General features: G+C 52.7%; 2 protein-coding genes across 2 annotated transcripts; one reads left to right on the top strand and one right to left on the bottom strand.

Moving 5' to 3' along the window:
- Positions 1–146: 146 nt before the first annotated feature.
- Positions 147–4,492, top strand: PEAK3 (PEAK family member 3). The gene is made up of 3 exons (XM_071799662.1): positions 147–1,136; positions 1,330–1,988; positions 2,882–4,492. The coding sequence occupies exons 1-3, from the start codon at positions 1,019–1,021 to the stop codon at positions 3,881–3,883; spliced, it is 1,779 nt and encodes a 592-aa protein (XP_071655763.1). The 5' UTR covers positions 147–1,018; the 3' UTR covers positions 3,884–4,492.
- Positions 4,493–5,945: 1,453 nt separating this feature from the next.
- OAZ1 (ornithine decarboxylase antizyme 1) lies at positions 5,946–9,891 on the bottom strand. The gene is given in 6 exon segments (XM_065858463.2): positions 5,946–6,376; positions 6,493–6,578; positions 7,048–7,220; positions 7,327–7,413; positions 7,415–7,472; positions 9,689–9,891. Coding segments are annotated over 6 exon segments (651 nt in total). The 5' UTR covers positions 9,805–9,891; the 3' UTR covers positions 5,946–6,245.
- Between the last annotated feature and the right edge of the window lie 15,014 nt (positions 9,892–24,905).

Here is a 24,905-nt window from a genome sequence, read left to right as displayed (position 1 = left end):
GCAGGGGCAGCTCCGAGGACACAAACCCGCCACAGCAGGTTGCATGGAGGGCGATGCCACTCCTGCAGCTGCAGCAGGAGCAGCGTGTGACCCTGGGGGCTGCGGGCAGTGAGGCCAAACCCCCGGCTTCCTTTTGACTTGCAAGAAGCAGGTTTTGCAAGAACATCCTCCTGCCAGCGCGGCCGCAGCGGGTTGTGCAAGGAGAGTGGTGGCCATACCATGGCCAGCACAAAGGACGGGGAAATGGAGCTGCCACCGAGCCGGGAGATGGAATTGGAGCCCCCCGGGTCCCCAGCACCACCAGGGAAAACTCAGAGGTAACAAATTGCTCTGCAAATGGGGCCCAAAAAGGAGCTTCCCAGCTGCACCCCAGCACGGCTGCTGCAGCCCCAGGCTTTGCAGGTGGATAATTCCCTGTTCCCTGGGGGATGAAGGGGATAAGTTGGGCCAAAGAGGGGCCAAGCCCGAAGTTGCATAGCAATTGATGTCCCCAGCAGAATTTTTAAAGAAGCCCACCGTGGTTTCGGTACCACTCGTGGTGTCAGGGTCAGAGCTACAGGTTTGCACCGAGCTTGGCCGGGACTGGGAAGCGAAACCCGCGGGGGCTGGAAATGGCTCCTTCCCACTGCCCCCCCGACCAGTGCTCTGCTTTTCCTTCCCCACGCACAGACCCCTATCCTGCAGTGCACAGACCCCTATCCTGCAGCCCCCAGACCCTGACTTGGGGTGTCGAAGGCTTTTCCTGCTCTCGTCCCATCATCATGTCCTCCTCCCCATGGGGACCACAGGGCAGACACAAACCCATGTGTACCCCCACCCACCCCTGGGAGCAGGAACCCCCCCCAGTGCAGGAGATGGAGTCACTGAGCCACCAAACTCCCCGTCTTTCGCCCCAAACCAGACAGCCCAGGCTCCCCAGGCCACCACTTCCCCTTTCTCCTTGTTCTTCCCCTGAGGCGGCACCGAAAGGGGTCGGGAACCCAGGGGGCAAGCGCTGACCCCCGGCTCGTACAGGGCCATGGGCTGTGCCCGCCACAGCAGCCTGGACCTGGGTGCCCCCGGAATACCCACCCTCATGCCGGACACCCCGGGGGGCCCTCGACGCCCCGACTCAGCCCTCATCTACAGCAACGTGGGTGAGTGACACCCCAACCCTGCCTCCCTCCCACCCTCCTCCAGCCGGTGCTGGGCGTCGCTTTGGGGCTGGAAATATGCAGTGGGGCAAATAACGGCGTTTGTACCCCCCCTCCTGCTCCATCTCCCATTTTCTCCCCCCCAGCCACGCTCAGGGCAGTCTCAGCCCTGCCGTGTCTGTCCGTCTGTCCGCAGGGGAGCTGCGAGCCCACCTCGTCCCCCGCAAGGCCCAACGAGGGGAAGGGGCTGGGAGCCCCCACGCTCAGCCCCGCCAGGACACGCTGCCTCCCCCACTGCCAAAAAAGCATCTCCAGCGAGCAGAGTCCCTCCCGGAGCAGGGGGGGCCGTGCCCACACTGTTGGGGTGACCCCACGCCAGGGCCCAGCGGCATCCTCTGCAACACCCCAGCGCCCCATCTGCAGCACGAGGAGGGGGCTCCCAGCTCCACCCCCACCCCAGACAGACCCTCCTGGGGACACAAGAAGCCCTTGACCAAGTCCCAAAGCCTGGGGGAGCCGGTGGCCCGGAGCAGCCCACAAAAGGCTCCATCACCCAGCACGGCGGAGCTGACGTTTGGGACAGCGGACGGGGAGCTGGGGCCGCTGCTGGGGAGCGGGGTGTGCGGGCTGGTTCTGGGGTGCCAGGCGGCCGCCCTGGCACGGCTGTCGGCGCGGATCCAGGAGCAGCTGCTGGGGCCGGAGCAGCGGCAGCAGCTGGTGGCGGCGGAGCTGGCGGGGACGGGCTGGGCCGCGCTCAGCGTCCTGCAGCGGGAGCCGTGCTGCCAGAGCGCGGACGCCTGGTATTTCCGCGTGGGCTTCACTTTTCAGCAAACACAGCTGGTCTTTGCAGTCAAGGTAAGCGGGGGATCAGGGAAAATGCCCCGGGGTGGTGCCAAGCGAGCCGGGGGCTGCGGTGCTGCAGGCAAACGTGAACCGGGAGCGTTGGATTTTCCGCGGACCCGTCACGCTGCGCTTCCCCTTTTCGCGCCCACTTCTGCATTTGCTACGTGAGACGGTGCTGCCGGTGCGGGCTGGGGAGGAGAGGGTGACAGCTCCTGTGGGACAAAGGACATGTCAAGGAGAACGGCACTGCTGCAGAAGATGCCCTGGACAGTGGTTTTGAGGGCCCAGCGGATGCACAGCAGAGGCTGGAGCAGAGCTGGTTCCTCAGGCAGTGCAGGATCAGACAATCACAGATGGTTTGGGTTGAAGGGACCTTAAAGCTCCCCCAGGGCCCCACCTGCCATGACAGGGACATCTTCACCAGCTCAGGGTGCTCAGAGCCCCGTCCAGCCTGGCCTGGGATGTCTCCAGGGATGGTTCATCCACCACCTCTCTGGCCAACCTGGGCCAGGCTCTCACCACCCTCAGGACAACAATTCCTTCCTCATGTCCAGCCTGAATCTCCCTCCTTTAGTTTAAAACCACCCCCCCTTGTCCTGTCACAACAGGCCCTGCTCAAAAGTTTGTCCCCATACTTCTGATCAGCCCCTTTTAAGTTCGGAAAAGCTGCAATAAGGTCTCCCTTGCGGATGGACTAAACCGTCACAGCAGCTTTGTAGCTCACCTGGGGGTTACACCCGCTCTCCTTTCCCATTTCTGGCTCCAAGGCACTCTGGGGGTGCCAATGGGGGGAGCCCAGCACCATGCGTGGGTCAGAGCAGGGCTGGTGGCCGCGAGCTGAGGTGGTGACCCGGCCTGGGATGACGCTCTGTCCCCACGCAGCCGTGTCCTGTCTTTCCTTGCAGGTCCCCAAGGCGGATTGCACAAACCTGGGGGTGCAGAACTCGCTCAGGCCACACTGCAGCATCCAGCGCCTGATCGGTCGCTTCACCGACCGCCTCCCTGGCGAGCTGGTGCTCCCGGGGAGCCCCGGGGAGCAGAGTCCGTCCCCTCGCACAGAGGAGCCGGCCCGTCTCGCCACTCGCCCCGTCCTGCAGGTCTTCATTTCTCCTGAGGTTCCCTACCAGACCCTGGCTGGCTTTGTGAAGGGATCCCAGGGTTTGCACAGGAGCAGCCCCGGACACTACGAGCGCCTGGCTTGTCTCCTCCTGCTGCAGGTGTGCATGGGGCTGGAGCATCTCCGGGGGCAGAACGTGGGGCAGGGGGACCTGTGCCCCGAGAACCTGCTGCTGGTGCAGTGCCCGTGTCCTCCCCAGGGCCAGCAAGGCAAGGAGGCAGCGCTGGGGCTGTCCCTGCCACGGCTGCTCATCAGCAGCTTCTTCAGAGTTAAAGCCAAGCAAAGACCTTGTTCTACCAGCCAAGAGCAGGACTGGACCAAGGGGTTTGCTGCACCCCAGTCCCCGGCAGCAGATGAGCTGAATGTAGGCATGCTGATCTATCAGATCTTGCATGTGGACATCTCTCTGGAGAACGCCTTGGGCTTCAGAAGCAACAGACTTCCCGAAATCCCCTCCCTGTCCATCTATTCCACGGGACTCAAGCGTCTGGCCGTGCTGCTTCTCCACAGAGAGCCCTGCAAGAGGGTGTCCCTGGAGCAGGCCCGGAGCATCCTGCAGGTCCTGCTCTGGGGACCTCGCCAGGAGCTCTTCGCTAGGAGCAAGAAGACCCTGACGCTGCTGCGGAGCTGGCTGGAGCTCAAGAGGGCTCTGCTGCTCCTCCGGTTTGCAGAGGGTTCGGCTGGGGCGGTGGGGAGCCCCGGCCTCGAGGACTGGTTGTGCTGCCAGTACTTCAAGGAGATGACCGAACACATGCTCTACCAAGCCACCCAGGACCTCTACGCTCCCTAAATGTCTCCTCAAAGCCAAGAGCCCAAGGGGACTTGGCCAAATCCTCAGCTCACAAGGAACCGAAGCTGGTCCTGGTTGGGGAAACTCTCTAAACCCAAACCTGTTTCTCCCACGGCCCACGAACGATGAAGCTGGGACCCAACTCCCACGTGTGGCTCGCACAACACAGGGTGTGTTTTTACACCCTCGGATGATTTTGGTTTGATACTGCGAGTCCAGTTTATCTGAGCATCTCAGGAAAGACGGCTGCACAGAAGCCATGGGATCAAGCACCAATTTAGTGGCTGATTATCCCAAGTAAAGTTTATGGGGCTAAGACTGCATAAAACCCCCTCAGACCGCTCCTGCCGCCATAAGACTTTCACTGTTTTACATAAGCGTGCAAAGCCACGCATCACAGCTCACCTTAATGCCCTTAGCAAAGGAGAAATACAATACCTTGTAGAGCCTGGTCTTTTTAGAAAGTCTGCGGCATAGTCACAAATATAAATGACATTTTAAAGGGGGAAATACAGCAGCCACACAGCTTCAATAAAACCCAGAGCTGAGCCTCTTAAATACTGGTCCTTTATGTGCTTCTTTGACAGCGTTACACACCCCGGTGATGAATCCAGAGAGAAACACCAAGGCAAACGTCCCTGCCTGGCGGTGATGAGCCAGAACAGCCTCGATGGAGCTCGGTCTGGTTTACAGCTGCTGCACCCAGAGACTGGGCTGCAGTGCCGGTGCATCTGCTGTTTGGCACAGAACGCGGCACCACGTGGGATCTGCACCCTGGTCTCCAAATCTAGACCAAGTTTGGATGAGACAGGCGGGCCAAACAGGTTCCTTGGCCACACAAACCCCAACCCGGCCACTGCACAAGTGCAGCCGGCCTAAAGAAATGTGGTTCAAAATTCAGTATGAGGAGAACCACGCAGGAGGGGTTGTGCTGGGTGAGCCCCAGCCCTGTTGTCCCCACTGCTCCTGTAGTATCTTGCGTGGCTACAAGATGGCAGCAAAGCCCACGGCTCAGCCGCTCTCCTCGGTTCCCCAAGGCTCCCCAGGACCTTTCCTTGTTTCCCAGAGCTCCCCTGGGCTCCCCAAAGCTCCACAGTCCCCCCACATCTCCCCTTGGCTCCCCTCAGCTTTCCAGGGGTCCCTGGGCCTTTTCCCAGCTCCCAGATCACCTCACTGCGTTACTTCGTGCTGTGCATCCCACCACAGAATCTGCTCCCTGCTGCACCTCCAAGAATGGAATTTCAGGGGTTTTATTTTGGTGTATTCCATGGAATTCCAGCACCGCTCAGCCCAGAACATCTGCAAGGGATGAGCTGTGGGGTGATCCTTAGGCCTCCTTGCCCCTTGAAGAACTCTGCACCTTGTCCAGAGCTCCTAAAGCCGAGCTCAGCAGGGTCTGGCCCCAGGCAGAGCACACGCTCATGAAAATGTTCTATTTAGAGACTCACAGCGACGCAGCTTGGTAACAGAACCCATCCCAGGGATTCAGTGCCCCAGAGTCTTATAAAACAAAGAGTAATCAGCTCAAGTGGTGCCACACAAGCCCCCAAAAGCTGCAAGTGCTAAGTAAGTGTCCCCTAGGAGAGCTCTGGAGGCCACCACAGCAGTACTTAGCTATCAAGTGTCACAAACCTCCCCAGATCACAGCCCAAGAACCCATTAAGCCACCCCATGTGCTAATACAGGCTCCACGGGCACTGGTGACATGAGGACTTTGGGTATCAAAGTCACATCTTCAAAGGCACTCGAAGCCCAAGACACCCACAAGCTGCACTTGTGACTTTCCAACTAACACATATCCCTGTAGTACCCTACAAAGCACTGACAGAGCAGGGACGCAGTGATCCTAATTACCAGCAGAAATGGATAACCTGCTAATTGTTTCACTAAAAGTTGGCTTTTAGAGGATCAGTAGATGACTTAAAGTCCTGGTAGATCATAGCCGTGATTTCCAGACAAGCAAAGAATGAGCAAGGCCGTTCCGTACCTGCAGCTTTAATGGTTGGCGCAGTTCCAGAGCCACCTCTTCAGAGTGCAAGTCTTAAACAGCTTAAACCAGCAATAAAAAGTAAAATATAAATTTTTATTTAGAATTAAAGCAAATACTTCAGTATCACAAACACAATATTAAACTTCAAGAAATATACTGCTAATTTGGAGGGAGCATTTATTTGCACAACCACAACATGCGCACAAATCCAGAAAAAGATGGGGAGTCTGAAATTTTCAACATCTCACCACCAGAGCAGTTGGTCACAACATTTCGTACAGAGTTATAGATACTGTAATAGATGTTGACAAAATTTCTACAGAATCATCTTTATAGACAACAAGAAAGCTCTAAGAGGCAAAACATTGCAATCTATTCTTCTTCTGATGAGTCTCTCTCAAACGTGTAGGCCATGAAGCAAGCATCTGGTCTCTTGGGGACAAGGGGATGCCCTGGTCTCACAATCTCAAAGCCCAAAAAGCTGAAAGTACGGAGCAATGCAGCTAGAAAAAAAAAGCAGAAAAGAAATGTCATCCATTTGATGCTGCACAATAGTTAAAGCATCTAAAACCAATCTCAAATAATGCGTTCATATCTTTAGAGACAGCGCTACACCCACCTCTATCATCTCTGTTCTTGTGGAAACAAATGAACACATGATCAACTCGAAGCTGTTCTTCAGCAAACTCTAGAAGAACTGCAAAACTAGATGAGATAGACAAAGCACGTGAGCAAAGATGTTCTGCAGAGATCAGTCAGCACAGCTGATCTGCTCCTGAACTCACATCAGGGAGATCCCCAAGCCCCAGCTTTAACTTGGGGGCAGAAATCTGAGTCTTCAGTATCACAGAAAACATGTTTTCCCTGTCAGGGCTGAAGGGAGAACTGCAGTGACAGACTCAGAACCAGGCTGCTGTTTGCAGTGGGTAAAATAACCCCCCAGGATGTGAGCACAAAGCCTGAAATCAGCCCTTTTAGGGGGTTCTGCCTGAGGAAACAGGATCAAATCAGGATTACTGAGTTACAGCCACTTATAAGAGAACATCAAGCACCATAATTAGATTTCAACTTTCAGAATAATGGAAGGAAACAATAGTGAAGTGTTATTCCACCCTACTGACAGGCCTTCAAGCCAGAGGGAAGTTAAACCGCAGCTGTATTTTGTTCTCCGCACCTGTCTTTGCTCCCTTCAGGCAGAGCACCACTGGGAATTTCTATGTAGAGGTTGTTGTTGTTCAGCACTGCTCTCCAACTAATGTGTTTGGCATCTGTAAGCCTTGACTGGACATTCAGAATTCTTGTCCTGTTATTAGATGTTAGTTCTTCTGTTACATTCAGCCGATTATCCTGTAGCAGTAATAGAAGCAAAGTTATTTCCAATTCCCTTTGGAGAAGGGATAACTCCCATTAATAGGCTCGCCACAGCAAGCTGCTTGTTATTATTTATACTCACCGAATAAAATAAATTAGCTGAAAGATTGTGATCCCTCTGACTATTCCCTCGCCCACCTGGGATCTTCAGGGGTGGGTGAGGGACATCAGGAGCACCACCGAGGCCCCGGACCCAGGTTACTACAGCAATTGAAGGGAACCCTGGAACTAGAAAGGGATCACAGTTAGAGAGACACACGGACAACATTTCAAGCAGTGATCAGATGACAAGATTTAATAAAAAATTAAACCAAAACGAAGCCAGGCCAAGGGAACTCCTCCCACTGCAACGCAGGGATGTGGCAAGACAAAGGAACCTGGAGCGCAGGGACAGGAACGCTGCCTCGCGCCCAGGAGCGTCACACAGCTCCTGCTGCGGGATTTTGACGGAAAGACTGACTTGGAGATGAAAATAGGCTCAGTTCAAAGTGAGCAAGGCCTATTTCTATACCGAGGCAGCAATATACTTGACCTCATCTCAAGAGACCATTCTGCCAACACACATTTTCTCCTCACCTTGTTCTCCTAAGTTATCAGCAATATACTGACCCAGCAAACTAGGGATCATTTTTTCCCCTGCGATATACAGCCCCAGTTACCTCAGCCCTTTGCATCGGCACTCTTGGCTCGACACCAGAAAACTACACGCAATCATCTCACAGATGGCACCACCTCAAATGTTTTCACCGAGCAAACTCCCCAGTTTTAACTCCAATACCAAACCTGAATATTTGCAGCCCTTCGAGCCTTTCTACTGAATTCTTCAGGGCAATTTTGAGAATCGAATTTGGCTGAGCAGAGTCATGTGAAGAATGTTATCTTTTAAAGATATAAAACATATTTCTCCTATGTGTCTTAAGTTCCAGCCCATCCATAAAAGCCTGATGAAGCAAATAAAGGTTCTCCGGTCCCGAGCAGGCGCGGCCGCCGGCCCCTCCCCTGCACCATCCTTCACCCCCGGGCTGCGCTCGCCAGTTGCGTCATCTCAGCAGATGCAGCAATCGAGGCCCTTGGGGAAATTTTCACAATCGTCCTGTCTGTGAGTGCCAGCAGCCATTTGCAAATCAGAATAAACATGTACAAAATAATCCACCATTTTGCACGGTTCACGGGAGTTTCTTTTTCGCTTTTCCTTTTTTTAAATGAGCTTGAAACTCGGTGAATAATCTGTATTAGACAGGCACTGAACGGCCACATAGGTCAAATACCAAATGCTGGTAAGTGTTTTATTTAAAAAAAATTAGATTTGCACTCAATTAAATGAGTGATCGACCCACTATTTTAAGGCTCTTTGAGAGACACTATTCTCTAGCACCAGCATTACTGATTTTATTTCAGAATGGCTGCAGAGCCAGGCATTCCTGATTATCCTTCCAAATAAGCCTTTAAGCGCCCTGTTCAGAAGGGTGCAGCGCTAATCCTCGATAGAATTTCACCTCTTGCCCAGTGAAACGCCGTGCGTAACGAAGGCTGCCCACGCTTTGCAATTAAAAATGTATTTTAGAGTGATGTTCGTGCACACTTACTCCTCTCGGGAAAAAATTATCTTTAAGCAACAGCCAAGTATTAAAATGGCTTTATAACAAAATACCGTAATTGGTTTTATAGCTCACACGGGAGGTTTAATCATGGCTTCCTTTACACAGACTGATGCCCCACACCAGCCCCCCTCATTCAGTATTTTCTTCCCAGCATCTGCCAGAATTATTTAATCTTTCGGTCGAGTTTTAAACCACCAGCTCTCCTAACGCTCCCACGTTCTACTTTAGGCTCAGCACCCTCGACTACTTCTCAAGAATATCTAACGATTACATAAGGGGATAAGAGCTTCCAACCCCTTGCCATCTCCACCTAATTGTGGTGGGTTTGGGGTGGTTTTTTTGGTTTGTTTCGCTTTTTGTTTGTTTTTCCCGGTGGGCAGGCGGCAGCTCCAGGCCCGGCTTTGTCTCCAGGCCCCTCCGGGCCGGGCTGAGCTGCCAGGGGCTGTGATGCCCCGGGGGTCTGTGACACCCGGTGTCCCCACGGTGGTAACGTGGCCCCGGCGGGCTCGGGGGGGCGGCCCCGGCAGATCCCCCGCCCCGGGGCAGCGGGGACGTGTCGCCCGGCACGGCGGCGACTCACACCGGAGGGCGTGGAACCTTCAGGTTCCGCCTTAGGCGTTAGGGTTTTTTTTCCTAACCCTTTCCATCCCCCTCTTTTTCCGCGGGGGAGGCCAAGCCGCCCTCCCCGGCCCCCCGCCACGGAGCAGCCCTTCCCCCCGGCCACGGGGGAGGCGAGCGGCGCGGGAGGGACGAGGAGGAGAAGGTGCAGGGCGGGCCCTGAGGGAAGGGGGAGGCGGCGAGTGCCCGGCGGGGCGAAGGCTGAGGGAGGCCGCGGCCCCTCACCTGCTCTGTCCGGTACTGAGGCTCAGCACAGCGGGCATGATGGTGCTTTTATTCCCCTCTTTCTCTCTAGCGAAGCAGTGACTGTTGAGTATCCGCTGCAGGGAGGATTTCACCATCCGGCCGCTCTGGTCCGAACCCCGAAACCCTCCGCTGCTCCCACCGGCCGCTCTCCAGGCGCTGCTACACAAAATGGCACCGCACCCGCAGCGGGTCCTTATATAACCTTCGCAAGCCACGCCCCCGGCGCCGTAACGCCCCCTCGGAGCGAGACACGCCGCCAATCGGGAAAGGCTCCCGTCCGGTGGACGACCCGGTTGTCCTTTAGAAAATCTCGCTTTCTATTGACTGAAGGGAGCGCGAGGGAGGAACCGAAAGCTCTTATTCTATTGGCTGGCAAGCTGCGGGGTTTCGGCATTGGTCAGAAGGGTGTGAAGGGAGAATAGCGGCCTCTGATTGGCTATGCTTGCAGCGGGTGGGTGGGGTCCGGCCAGGAGGCTTCAGCGCGGCGACGCAGCTTTCACTCCCCTCAGAGCCCCCGGTTCGAGTCCCGTGTCCGCGCACCCGCCTGGCGGAGGTAAACTGCGGCGGAGAGGCGGGGCGGGCCCGGCCAAGCGCATGTGCCGGCCGGGGAGGAACGGGGAGCTCACGGCTGCGCCGAGCGGATGCGCTTGAGGGGTGGAGGGGGGCTCGGGAAGGCGGGTGGGGGTCTCCGGCTCTTTGAGCTTTACAGGCCCGGGGCTGCCCGCTCGCTGGTGGGTGGAACAGAGGGGTGGCAGCTTCGCGCCACCCTCCGGTAGGGGACAGTGGGCCCGGGGGCGTTGATGCCCTCTGAGCTGGTGCTCAGAGCATGCATGAAACTTTAATTTAAAAAATAATGTAAAAATCCCCCAGGTACTGGAGGGGGTCCTGAAAGGCCAGGCTGATGTTGTGATCTAGTTTTGGGGTGCCCATTGGGGGCTGTGGCCGTGCTCCCATTGCAATGCTTCCTGGTTCCCCTTGACCTGTGTGTTGTGGGGTCCGTTTCAGGCCCTTCAAGCCAAACAAAACCTTGAGGTGCTGGAGAGAAGGGAACGGAGCTGGTGAGGGGCTGGAGCACATGTGTGATGGGAGAAGCTGAGGGACTTGGGGGTTCAGCTGGAGAACAGGAGCTGAGGGGAGACCTTCTGATCTCTGAACTGCCTGAAAGGAGCTTGGAGCCAGGGGGGTCGGGCTCTGCTCCCCAGGAACAAGCGCCAGGAGCAGAGGAAACGGCCTCAAGTTGCACCAGGGGAGGCTGAGGTTGGATCTGGGGAACAATTTCTCCCCCAAAGGGCTGTGGGGCATTGGAACAGGCTGCCCAGGGCAGTGCTGGAGTCACCATCCCTGGAGGGTTGGACAGACGGACATGAGGTTCTCAGGACATGGGGCAGTGCCAGGGCTGGGGGAATGGTTGGACTTGAGGATCTTGAGGGGCTTTTCCAACCAAAATTATTCCATTATTTGTGTGCAGGAGCCAAGACCCTCTTAGGAACTGAGCACAGAGCTGCACAAGCACCCGGCTGCTGCCCTCCCTGCTGACCCGAACAGCGATGCGGTGCAGCCAGGACACGGCAGCGCCACAGCGACACGGCCACGAGCACATCCACCCACCGCGGGCTGTCACAGTGGCGAACGGATGACGATACACCTCCACCGCACGTCCTGCTGCACTCTCCCCAGGACGACCAGGCTCCCCAGGCACCATCCACGCCGGCCGGTCGGGTGCCGGAAGGTACACACTCCCTCTTGTAGCACCACTGGGGAGAGACAGAGCTTGTCAGGTGTTGGAACAGGCTGCCCAGGGCAGTGCTGGAGTCACCATCCCTGGAGGGCTGGACAGACGGACATGAGGTTCTCAGGACATGGGGCAGTGCCAGGGGTGGGGGAACAGTTGGACCCGATGAGCTCGAGGGGCTTTTCCAACCAAAGTGATTCTGTGATTTATGGAGGGGAAGCTGACTACCATTTAGTGCATTATCCAGAGACCAACTTGAAACAATATGATAGCTGTAATTCAGGAGTTTCTGGACCAAACGAAGCACATCAGAGAAGTTTTTAGCAATTCATATTCTGTATGTTGCTTTAGAAAGGTATTCATGATGGGGGACTGAATGTGTTCGTCGATGGAAAGACTGCCGTAGTGTTTTGTGGTAGGTTTCATTGTTTCTAGTAATGGCGTTTATTATTTATGTAGTAATCCAACTGTAATTCCTTATAACGACACTGTGTCACAAGACATCATCTTTGCAGCTGCTTTCCTATTTACAGTGGCACTGGGAGCAGCTTTGCCCTTTGGATACCTGTCACACTGTTCCATTTTACAGCTGAGCGACTTGGTTCACACTGTGGTCCTCTGTACTCTGCAAAACAAGCCCGGTCAACCTGTTTTGGTTTTGTGCATTAAATGTCGTGTGGGATTAGCTCCAGCTGCAGTTTTGCTGAGATAGCCTGACAGTTTAGCAGCGACAGTGATTCATAAATCCTTCCCGAGAAGCTTCTGACTCATGATTTCAGGATTACCGGCTGAGGCAGTTGGAGATGTTGCCATCTCCAGCTGGTTTTTTACCACCGGTTTGCCATGATTCCCGTTCCATAACAGGATGAACCATGTGCTGGTGTCTCAGTTGTTCCAGCTGTGTTCCTAGTTTGTCCAAACCCATCTCAATCCCTGGTATTACCTAATTATCCGGGGCAGCGAACCCTAACAGCTGATGGGGGAGCATCCATTCCTACTTGCCCACGCCTGCTGTGGCACAGCAGCTTTCAACACACAGACAAGCCGGGCAATTGCAAATAGAGAGTCTCATCCATCGAAGTCCTGAGGCTCTAGTTCATCCCTACACCGGTGTCCACAAATACGCCATCAAAGCCATTCCACTGGCTCCCAGCAACCACAGCCTTCCCATGAAGGACACGGGGGCTCTATGGGCTCTGTCCTGAGCTGCTCGCTGAACTCCTCGCAGGAGAGCGCGAGTCCCAGCTGTTCGTACACAAGCAGGTCACAGCAATTAGGCCGCGTGAAACCACCTGGGAAAATACCTTGTAGAGCCTGAGTTACTCAATAACCAGACCTGCTAACAGAGAAGGGCCAGAAGAAGCAACACAACTGAACTCCACGTTAGGAAGCGAGGTTGTCTCAGGTTGAGGAAAGCCAAGGATGTAACTAAATACCACGGCTGCAAATATTAGTGGGTTTCTGTGGTTTGTGCTGTAGGGTTTGTGGAGCAGCTCCTGCATCCATGTTCTAGAGCAGTAACGAAGCTCCAGTGAAGGCAAATGGGGAAAAAAACCCTGGCATTTGACATGTAGCAGAACCCCCTGTACATTTTCTGCTCCATGATGCTGTCACAGCCCTTCTTGAATGTGGAAAGAGATGTTTATGACATTTAGCAGCATTGTGGGAATTAATCCATCTCTGATTTGCTGACTAGGGAGCAGCACAGCAGAGGACGAACACGAGCTCTCTTTTAAAGCGTGTTCAGTCCTCACATAGGACTACACACTTGGTAACTCCCCTAAAATGGTGAAAAAGAGAAAATAAATGGAACCAGACTATAAAATCAAGTTGTTCCCATTGCCTTTTCTCTCTGTTTCTGCTCCAGAAGACTCTACTTGTTCTTACAGTATTAAGAGCTATCTGGAGATGTAGCCAAGCACCAAACCAGGAGAGAAATTGAGGCAGAGATGTCCATCATGATGTTTCCACAAGAAACCATTGCGTGTATTGACTTCTTCTCTAATTTAGCTGATTTTAGTCCCAGAATAATTTAAATATTCTCCTTGATCAGCTCTGTGTGGAGACAAAGTACAGCAAGAGCTTGTGAGGTCTTCATCAAAATACCAGATGACGTTATTTCAAAACTTTATGGTTGATAAGTCTGATAAAGCCGGGCTTTTAGGTCTACCCATCTCCTTCCCTAGAACTTGTGTGTCTTTTCTTTCCAGGTAACAGTTAACTACCAGTTACCTAATTCTAAATACACCCCCACTAAAAATGCTATTTGGTGTGTTAGAATCTATTCTGATCTTTGTGGGACGTGTAATTAGAACACTTATTTTTCTACCTGGAAAGCTCTCCTCGTTGTCATTGTCATCCGAGCCTGATTTGATTTGAAGGTCAGGTTTTTGCAGCCCCACTTGTGTGGAAGGAGACGCCACACGGTGCTGCGAAGCTCAGCTGCAATTCCTAACTATTTCCCAGCACAGGGAAGGATTTATTTTCCAAGATCTTTGTGAGCTATTGAACTAGAAGAGAGCAGGCAGGCCAGCAAATGTCTGTACTTCTCACCAAAGAAACTTCGGATCTCTGCTTTCTCACTTAAAACCAGCTGGTATGAAGAGGACTGTATGTGGAATGCAGATGAGGTAACAGATGCTTAAAATGCTTTAAAGCCTCATTATCTGATTTAGGGGTGTAATGCAACATAGCGCTGCTCGCCTGATAAGCACTGAGTTGTTTTCTTTAAGTTTGCAGGATCAAACTTTGCGGTTCGGTTTCCACATAAAAATAGCGTGGGGGTGAGGGGAAAGGTTTGAAGTGAGAACTGGGAATCTGGTCAGTGGGTCTGGCAACAGCGAAAGGCACGAGATAGGGTTGGAGGATGGCACCGTAAGGTTTCCGGGGAGATAAATGTGCTTGGGCAGTTTGTCATTACGGTTCTGTAATTTAAGAATAATGTTCCACAAGCTTGGTCTTTTCTGTTTTGATTTTTCTCTGGGTGTTGCCGCCAGTCACGAACGAACGCTCGCAAGGAATTCAGAGGTAACTACAGAACAGTAAAGTGGAGGAGACTGCAGCATTCTCCCTTCCACAACCCATTTTCTGTTTCGTTTTCAGCGGTGGGGTGCAGCTCACAGCTCTGTCCCCTCCTCTCCTTCCCTGAGGTAATGAGAGAAGGTAATGAAGGTCTGGTTCTTGCCAAGGGTGCGATGGCCCAGCTTTCCTGCTCGCTGGCACGGGAGAGCAGTGGGTGCACAGTGAACGAGCCCCCCATGCCATCACATCTAACCAGCGTTTTGGGGTGCAGCAGCTTTCTTTCCTGAACATTTGCTTCCTCCGCTTACCACAGTCTTTGCATGGTGGATTTATTGGTTTGTTTTTTGCTTAGCTTCCCTTTTTTTCTTACAGAAGAGTTCAGCGCCATCCCATGTTTCTTTCCAGGCCGCTTTCCGAGCCGCTGTGTCGGGAGGACGCGCTGGACGCCGGGGATTGTTTCCCTTCGGTTCCTATTGTGCTTGGATCAGTCAGCCTTAGGGACGAGGAAGTGCAGAGCGCAGCTCGGCTTTTGTAACTCCTAATTTCGCTTGGAAATGTTATCACAACACGCAGATGCCAGCAGGATGAGCGTTAAGACCTGTGCAGAATCTGCTCCGTCAGAAACGAGTTCAGAGTCGGCTTTGCCTGCCTAAACATTTCGCCCAGCAGCTCATTAAAATGGATATATTCAAAGGAGACTTTTCCCCCCGATTAGATCATTCCTGTGATAAGAGCATTAACGAGCATATTTTCCCATAAATAAAATGAAGGAGCCTCGAGGGCAGGGAAGGTTGTTTAGCCTGCAATCAGTTACATCCCGCACTCATCCTTTGGAGATTTGCAAGTCAGGGAACCAGTTCGTCCCTTTGCTAGAGCTGAGCGCAGCCTCTGCCCAGCACAACTGGCAAAATGGGGTATTTTTCCAGCTCTGCGTTTGTTATATTTTGGGTATAATCCCTGTGGATTCAGCGCTTGGCAAAGTCGGTGGCACGAGCTCACCCGGAGCTGTGCTGAGAGCTCTTGGGGTGCCCCGGGGGGGAAGGGGGTCCAGCCCTGTTCGCAGTCGCTTTTGCCAGCCTGTTTATTAATATTTGAGCTGCAGGCAGCCTCGGGCTTTTTTGCCGGTGAGCTATTTGTATTTGCACGGCTCTGTGCACCGAGATAATCAGCGATTCCTTGGAGGGTGGGCCTGGAACCAGCGTCAGGCCAGCTGAGCAGCTTGGGTTGTTTGCATTTTTAATAAAAAATACTCTCAAATTGAAGAAAATACTCTCGAATACTCTCGGTGCTCTAGTGATGCTTATAAGGGATTGACAGCAAACTCTGATCAAAGAAGCCACCAGACTGACAACACGCTTAAGAGCGGAGGCTTTAAAATGAAGGCGGCTCTATTTCACGACTAGAATTTTCCAGTTTTTATTTAGAAGCTGTCCCAGGTAAAAATTAACTTATCTTGCCTCCTGTTTGTTATCAACTCTAGATGCAGCCGAGATCTGGAGGGTTCGTTGCTTACCCTGCTGGAAAGGGGCGATTCGGTGCAAAGCGCCGTGGTGTTTTGCGGCAGCGCTCCCGACAGCGTCGCGGTGCCGGTCCCTGGGTTTCCGAAGCCACCGGGCTGCAGGGGAGCTGTTTGTTCCCTCTGTAAGCCCAGGAATCTCACCAGATTCCCTAATAGGCCCACGGGGGTTCTGCTGTAGCTCCCCCTAATCTTTGGGGAGCGCAGAAGTGCGTTTCCACTCTTAATAAGGGCAACAGATTTCCCAAGGTGCTAGAAGATAAAGAGGTGGTGTAAGGAAGGCAAGAAACCTTGAGATTACTGTTCCAGATTGGACTGATGACCTAGTTAGTTTGATTTGCTGCTCGCGGTGACTTTTACCAAGTAGTTCAGGTGACAATCTGCAAACCTGCTTCTTCAGAGGTGTGTGCAGTGAGAGGTTGCGGTTGTGATGGCGGAAAATAGACTGGGCAGGAGTTAGGAATTAGTTCTTAATTGTGTTTTTTAGCTATTTTAGCTAGTGAAGTTATTCTGTTCCTCTGGACATCTGATCCCCATATAAATGTTTGTCCTTTCTTGTGTCAGAGAGTTCCCGTTCGGGATTGTCTGGTGGGCATGTCCTTTCAAATAGGGCTGTGGATGGCACGCTGCCCCCCCGCTCTGCTGCTTCCCCGGGCTCCTGTCCTACAGCACATGCATTTCTTGGCTCCTGGCTCCTTGTTCCCCGTGATGATTCCGTGTTTGTTTGGCTCCGCACACAGACACATCCTCGAACTCCAGGCAGCGGTGGGAGCCAAAGATCATGTACGATCCAGTCGTGCAGCCTCAGCCCATCTCCAGACTCATTGAGCTCGTTAGGGAGGAAAATGTAATCAGCTATATCCTTCAAGGAACAGGATGTGACAGGAAGCAATACAAGTCAGCAGGTCAGAACTTAACAGCTGCCAGAACAATGCGCACAGCACAGCAGCTCCTGAGTTCTGCTAAATCGAGTCACAGGCTTAATGGGCTGGAGTATCCACGTTAAAACTGAGCCCTGCAGGGATCCTGCACCATCCCTGGGGCTGTATTGATCAGACAGAGAAAACAGGATCCATGGTTTGCAAGCTTGAGCTTCCAGTGCCGCCTCTCAGCCCTCGCACTCCCTTGGAGGCTGTAATTTAATGTGCCACTGCGGATGGGGAAACTGAGGCAGGGAAAAGGACTGGCCGAGATGGAGCTGGAGAGGTCTCACACCTCTGCTCCCTCCAGGCTCCTCGGACCTTGAATCCTACGAGATTAGGAGGTTCGGGTCGCTTTTTAGAGTCTGGTTACCTCAAAGAACCTTGGATATAAGCAAAATGTTCTCTTGGACCCGCATTATCTGTCCTGATCCTGTCTCAACTCTCATCGATAATCCTCTTTGTTAGCTTTAAAAATATTTATGGGAGATTATTCTTTGGCAGTGATAGTCATGTTTAATTCCCTCTTCTATTACACTGTGCTCTTTTCTTCCAATGGTTTCCTGATGTCTTGCTCTTTGGTATTGTTAGGTTTATGTGTTGCAGTTTTAAGATTTGAAATGGGTTCAGAAAACACACTTGTGGTAACTGGATGCTCTCAGTGTCCCTGGGACTTTTTAAACTCTTTGAATGTTGATGATAAGCCTTTCCTGAGCCTCACATGAATAAAGTTTAATGTATAAGGTTCGATGGAGCCGTTGTCGCTGGAGCTGAGTGTGCTGCTGCAGGCGGGGATGGAGGCGTTCGGACCTGCTTGGGCATCTCCAGGTTGCCGTGGGGCACAAACCGTTGGGTTCAGCAGCAGTTCCATGTCCAGCCACGAGCAGGAGTGATCAGAGAGGGCCGTGTCATCTGCTCGGTGCTGAGCTTTGTATTATTATTGTTGTAATATCACAGGGCATGTTAATTGCTGCTGCAGAAGGCTCCTGCCCCAAAAAAGGATTAACTTTTCAGGAATCATTCCTGACAACGTGTCTGACCTGTTCATAAACCCCTTCAGTGGCAGAGAGGCCGATGTTTCCCTAGACAATCTCTTCCAGCACTTTCCTGTCTTTACTACTACAAAGTATTTGGGCTTTTCCCCCTTAAATTCACGGCTGTTATTCATCTTTTGGTTACCATGGGCAAAAAGACAGTTTCTCTTCAGTCTCTCCTCATTGTATTCATAGAGGACACATTCAAACCCTTTTTCTCTGGCCAAAATGCTTCTTGCAGCAGCTCCGATGAGACCTTTTTTTCCATGACCTCCAGGTATAACAGCTGCGACACATTTGTTTGGAGGAAACTGTAAGATTAGGAAAAAAACAAGCTGTTCTTAATTTGCCTCGAAAATAAGCTATTGTTGTAGCTCTCCAAGATCCGTGCTCGTTAGAGGACTATGAAAAGTGGCTGATCTCAAGGCACATGGGGAGTCAGCTCATTTATCTGCTTTGGTTTTCATCCGGGGGGTTTCGGGAGCTCAGGGCGCAGCTCGATGGGTTCCCGGGCCATGGGGACTCTGGTGCTGCAAGGTTCACCTCCCCAGTCCCAACACCTGTGTGTGGGTGTTTGTCCTGATGTTGGCACAGGGTGAGAGACCCAGTCAAAGCCAGGCCTGTCCCCGCCTGCTCCTGCGGTCCCCCCGTGCAGGGACAGCCCTGTGAGGCCGTTCCACAAGCTGCGTGCTCTGCTGTGGAGCTCCTTTATTATATTTATTTGTAGCCATGTTTTCTCCCCAATTGGTTTCATGCCAACATTGTCCTTGTGCTTAAATAGATGTCTCAGCTCCCTCTCGGGTGTTTTTATGTGGAGTAATCCTACCCCTTCTGGCCTTTGTTTTTTTTTAGGCTAAGCAAACTGAGATATTGTCTTCTGTAAAGGCTTCTTTGCTCCTTGTTAATGCTTCTTGTCAAGGAAGTATCTCAGACATCCAAAAGCTATATATATAAAGCATCTCTCTGTGACCACCTAAGTGCCATCAACTCTTAGGTAAAACCCAACTATTTATAAATGTATATTTTGCTGAATGTTGGAGAAGGAGCTAAAAAACCCCCACACACATCCAAGCAGAACAAGGAGCATAAACCTGGGCACAAATAATTCAGCGAGGTCGTTACAGCTTATGCCGTTGTGCTTCACAAAAGGGCTGTTGGAGCCTCAGCGCTGGATCCTGTGATTCATTTTGGGTCTCTGCTTTGATGTTGTGTTAAAAGCCGTCTTCTTCGGTGGGCTGGAAAAGGGATAACAACCGGCGTTGGTCTGAACTGCTGGCTCGGTGGTATCTAGGTGGAAGGAGTTTGGCAAAACCTCCCTCTGCACCACAAGAATGTTGCTTAGAGATCTCCCACCAGTCCGGGCCTGAGTCTGTTTAGCTCCCGCGTGCTGATCTTTGATAAGGAACTGAGAAAATATTTGTGTGTGTGTGAAAACGGGTCACTTTTCATCTTCTTTCGCCCTCAGAGCTAGAGGTGCTCTCGACACGGGTCCCACAAGCCGGTGGCGTTTCCCCATGTGCTCCCAGCAGGTGTCGAGGATGGGGGCTCGGTGGGCACTGCTCGGGACAGAGGTGCCAAAATGGCTCAGGAACAGTGCTGTGACTTGATGTGCAAGAGCAGCAAAGCTGCCAGCCCCAAGCTTGCACCCTGCTGTCCTGCAGATCCCGGAGATGGATGTCTTCTAGTTGCAAAGGCCTGGAGCATTTCTTTTGGGCAGATGCGTGCTTTAAAAGCCAGTTGTGCTTTTCATAGCTGTGTGTATGTTTGGCAGCAGGGCAGGGGACATCTGAGAGCCCAAACTCCATCCTGAGGGGGCTGTGGGTGATGCTCAGAGCCAGAGAACTCCTTGCCAGTGACTCAAGTGTGTTCCTCCAGCCGAAAGGAGTAGGAATGGGAAGGAAGTTGAGGAAAAAGGACTGGGGCAGGGCTTTGCTCAACTCAGGGATCACCCTGCTGTGCTCCCGCGCTTGAGCTCTGCTTCCCGATGTCACGACTCAGCCCCAGCTGTGTTCACCCGCTTTGGGCTGGGACGTTGGGGATACCGGGGATGCCCAACCTGAAGCTGAAACAAGTGCTGCCATGAAGCAGAGATGAGGTCCTTAGGGACACAGGTTGGGTTAATGGTTGGACTCTGATCTCGAAGGTCTTTTCCAACCAAAATGATTCCCTGTGGCCTCCTTCCTCACCCAGCAGCACTGAGTGGTGGTCCCCCTGAAACCCACCCCTCATTTTCTCTGTGCCAAAGCTGCCCCGTCCGTTGCCGTCCCCGCAGCAGCGCACGCGGCCGGGCAGGGCTGGGGCTGAGTAAGCCTGACTCAGAGCCAGGCTCAGCATCCCCTGCCCGCGCGGGAGAGGAGCTGGAGCGGCTCCCAGCGCATGGTGTGAGCGTCTCTGCCCCGCTCCTCCCGGCACCCCGCACCTCCAAACCAGCGCCGGAGCAGCAAGACCAGACTGGTCTCTGCATGCATATCGTCTTTGTCTGGTGTGGATGAGCACAAACTGCTGGAGGGAAGCATTTTAACGATGAAAACCATGCGGGGCTCAATTGTTCCCTGCATCCATGGAAAATTACTCCTGCTTGCTCCCCCCTTTGCTCGAGCAGCTCCAAGATGTGCTTGTAGGGGAGGGTGAGGGAGGTGTATGTGCCTGTGGGGTCAGAGCTGCTGCTTTTTTTCCCTTCTCTCCTGCTTCTAGATGATTTATTCTGCAAGAGTCTCGCCTTTGTGTCATTGGGAAAAACACGCAGCAATCAGGAAGCGTTTTGGGGCCAGCCATTTAAATGTCACTGGGAAAAGAATAGGAAGAAATGAATCCCCAACATCCCAGTGATGCGGCCCCATCCCCCTCCCTCCCCTCCCCATCTGACACAAGCAGAAGCAGATGGGAGGTGGCGGTGGAGGGTGCTGGTCCCACGGCCCATCGCTGCCATCCCCAGCACTCAGGGGACACTGCACTGCCAGGGTGACACAACCTGGGGTGACATGGTGGCCCTGGGCACCACTCTGGTGCCCACGATGCCGGTCACCATCCCATGGACCCACCCGGGAGCTCTGCAGGTCCGTCTGTCTGTCCCCTCCGTGGGTCCGTCCTGCGGGGCTGACCGGGCATTCTCCTCCCACCTCTTCCCTGTGAGTTTGCTTTGTCGTGATGCTCCATTTCTCTTTTTTCACCCTTTTCAGACCCTACCATTTTACCCGAATTTCTAACTCATTTACTCACCCACATCCCTGGCTCTTTTCCTTCTCCCTTTTATTCTTCTCCTCTCCCTTCTCCCTTTTATTCTTCTCCTCTCCCAGTGCTGCCCAGCTCTCCTCTCTATCTCCTGCTCTTGCTCTCACTGTGTTTTCTTTGTGGTCCTGACAACAATGTCCTCAGGTACCAGAAAAGAAAAACCCCAGTGATACGTGGCTGTGAGGCTTTTATTAGCGATCGGGGCTGTTTGTATTCCCTGTGTTCTGTTCCCCCGGCGCTGGGTTATCTGCACCGTGAGGATGCTCAGGGCACAGACCTTCCCAGGAGCTCCCTCTGTTCTGAGCCTGGATTTGTCCCCAAAAACCAGGGAAAATGGAGCAGGTGTTGCAGGTCGCTGGTCACAGCGCCCGGAGGAGGAAGGCAGCGGTGAGGATGGTGGATTGTGAAAGGGATTCAGCTAAATAAATGGAAATTATAGGCTGGGTGTGAAGGATGATTTCGGATTGTGGGCTGTGTCAAGCGGTGGATCGTGGAACGAGGAACAGACAAAGCTGCTGTTTGAATGCTGAAGTCTGAACTGAACAAAGCTGTGGAAGTTGGGGATGGTGGATTTAGGATTAAACTTTGCAACAAAAATGCAAAGTGCTCTGGTAAGCTCATCTGGGATCTCCTGCAACCCACCTTGGTGAATTCCTTTACATTTCTGTGGCGGGAGCACGGCTGCCCCGGCAGGCTGATCTTCTCTTGCTCGTGTTGTGAGCTGGTGCTTATCTTCAAACATTCCCCTCGCATAGGTGTTCCTGGCACCCGCAATGCTTTTCGCACCCAAGAGTCTTGGGCTGGGCTTTTTTGCATATGTTTTTGCCTTTTTGATTTGTTTTCATCTGCTTTGATTTCCCTCTTGTGCACCTGGTGTCTCTGAAGCTTGGTGAGAACCTTGTTCCCCAGGGCTGGAGGGGACGGCTGGTTCTCCCCCCGGGTTCTCAGCGGTGACACTGGGGCTGCCCCGGGGGACACTTGGGGATGTGACATGAGCCACCAGCTCACCGATGCAGTTCCTTGCGTTCTCTAGTACCCAGATTCAGGTTTGGTGCAAAATCCAGGTTCCTACAGTGAGTGAGGGAGGGAAGGGAACTGGAGGCATCTCCTTGTACAACCAGGGAGCTGCTCCTGTCATTCCCCTCTATTCCTTCACCTTTTTTTTCTCCAAGACCTTGAGCTTTTGTCTTTCTCTACCCTGCCCAGGCCAGGACGGCAGGGAGCGATATTTAAAGCGTTTGTGAAACTGCAGCTGAACTCGAGTAGCTCTGCAGTGAACTCCTCTCCCTTCTTGGTTTTAAATTCTTCGCCTCTTTGCTGTGTAAGTGGAGAGCTGCTCTATTTAGGGACTGGTCAACACCCCATCCAAGGCGTCTCCAGCAAGAGGTTTCTGTGGCTTTTAGATATTGCTCAGGGTCCCAGTTCATGGGTTTGCTCGCAATTGCTAAAAAGGCACCGGAAAGGTGGTGTGGGGAGGCCAGGCTGGAGCCAGGCTCATCTTAGGCGGGGCTCCCAAGCCGGGCTCTTCTGCAAGCAATCACCCACTTCAGCCTCCCCGCTGCCTTCCCCGCAAACCCGGCAGCCTCTCCCTCCTCGCTATTGGAAATTATTTCGCTCCGAAATCAGGAATCATGGAACTGAGGTCATGGGACCGGTTAGTTACACGAAGGGAAGCAATCCCACAGCATTTTTTCCGTATGAATAATACCGAGAATCCCTTTTTTGGGCACGCGTTGCATCCCGCCGTGGGCATGGTTAAACCGCAAGGCACGCACGGGGGGGAAAGTCGGAGCCCCAGGGAAACGGGAGAAATGTTCCCCCACAGCACCCGGGGTGCAGGGGGTGGGACAGGGATAAATCCACAGTAATTCTATCGGTTTCGCTGGAGTTGGACCAGAAGTTCTGTCCACGTCACTGACATGGCAGCCTTGTCGCTTTGACTTCTAGGGTTAGAAGCCTGAAGGACACGTGTAATTTAAGCCAATGGGGAATTTCATGGCTGTATAAAACCGCTGACCTTCATGCCAGGAGGCAGAAACCAGGGCAGGAGCAAGAAGAGCAGCTGTAGCAGGACACAGGTTGGATCCTCCCGTCCTATGCTGCCCAAGAGTCTGTTCACTGTTTTCTTGCTACACCTCTGCCTTCGTCTCACTTAGTTTGTAAATCACTCTCCCTTTGCACAGCTGTTGTATCCCAAATTGGCAAAAGTTACACGACTTTACCGCTTATGCCATTTTCTGGCCTGTGTATGTCCCGTAAATTAAGTCAATGATGAGCTTGGCATGGGATCTGGAAGCTTTTCACAGCAGGATCAGTTTCTCCCCTTTAATTAAACTTTACAGGTTCCTCATGAATCATACTTTGTGCTGTTAAACTTTTATGAAGAGCCTTAACGTAGTAATTTATGGGAAATCTGTTTTGATGTGCAGATCTGGGCCCCACTTCTAACCTTGGACACAATCGCAAAGCTCTTGGAAATCATCTGACTTTGCTGGATTTGCATCTATCCGGCAACCGCAGGTCGGCCAGCGGTGCTGCGACCGCCCGACCCGCTGGATTGGGGCTCTTGAGTCTAAACTCGGGCTCTCGAGTCTGACAGCACAGACTCATCTTCCAGGTGGGTTTTTAAACCCTTTTCCAAAGTAGGTCTTTTCTTGGGCGCTACCGCATCCCACGGCAACGGGAGCCGCAGCTCCCTTACGTGTCTGTGCAGAACCTTTGCTGGTTTCCAACCTGTCGCTTGCTAATTGCGTCTGGTACCCCAATTTTTGTGCTTTGTGAATCAGAGAGTCACAGCTCCCTCTCTGGAGCTCCCTTGGGGGTTTGTTTCTCTTACAAGCTGATCTTTTCCTCTCTTCAGTCTTTGCCTGTGTAGAAGCTCTGCCATATGCACCCTCTGCTCCCACACCCATCCAAGCCCTTTTTCTTGCTTAGCTGTGTCTTTTCGAAGGTGACCGGAGCTGCTGGCAGCGATCGAGACGTGGGTGCGCAGGGGATTTCTGCAAACACAGGATAGGCTTTTCTAACATCATCACTCACAGCGATTCCCTAAAATGCCTTTTTACTGCCATAAACCCAGAGCTGACATTTGCACAGTCCCATCCCCAGTGACTGGGAGATCTCTGAGCAGCATTAGCTCATTTACAGCCTCTTATTGCCCATGGGTTATTGCTTTTTAAAGAAGCAAAGCATACGTGACCACGCTATCTGGCAATCCACCCCTCTTTCTAATAACTACAGAAGGCACTGACCAGCAACAGATAAAATAGGAGTGATAAATGTCCCTGGGATGGATGCGGGGATTTGGGGTGAAACCCAGAAATCAGTAGGAAAGCACAGCAGAAGTTGTCCCACGTGGTGGGCTGAGCAGCACTGATTTTCAGCTGCCGTCTGGTGCCTTGTCGCTTGCACCGGCAGGGCGCTCTGATCCAGGGACAAGTCAAGTCGCATCCCACTAGGGTAGGATGGTTTCAGACAGCTCCCCGCTCCCATCGGCCTGTGCTGCAACAGAGAGGTGTCCAAAAGATGGGGTTTTAATTAAAAAAACCCAAACAAAACACTTTGCAATGTGAACGTATGTAAAACATCTGCTTGGCAGAGACAGCTGCATGTCCAATCCCAACGTGGGTGTCAGATCATTTCCACCCCTTTTCCACGGGAAGTTTTTCGCCCGTTATTCTCGCTGCCTACTGAGTCTTATTTATAGAGTGGTTTTCACTGGAGTCTCAGGGCTTTTAACCTT

Source organism: Patagioenas fasciata, chromosome 27 (genome assembly GCF_037038585.1).
Source record: "Patagioenas fasciata isolate bPatFas1 chromosome 27, bPatFas1.hap1, whole genome shotgun sequence".
Taxonomy (NCBI): Eukaryota; Metazoa; Chordata; class Aves; order Columbiformes; family Columbidae; genus Patagioenas; species Patagioenas fasciata.
The sequence above is the reverse complement of the archived record's forward strand: the minus strand, read 5'-3'. Positions and strand labels throughout refer to the sequence as shown.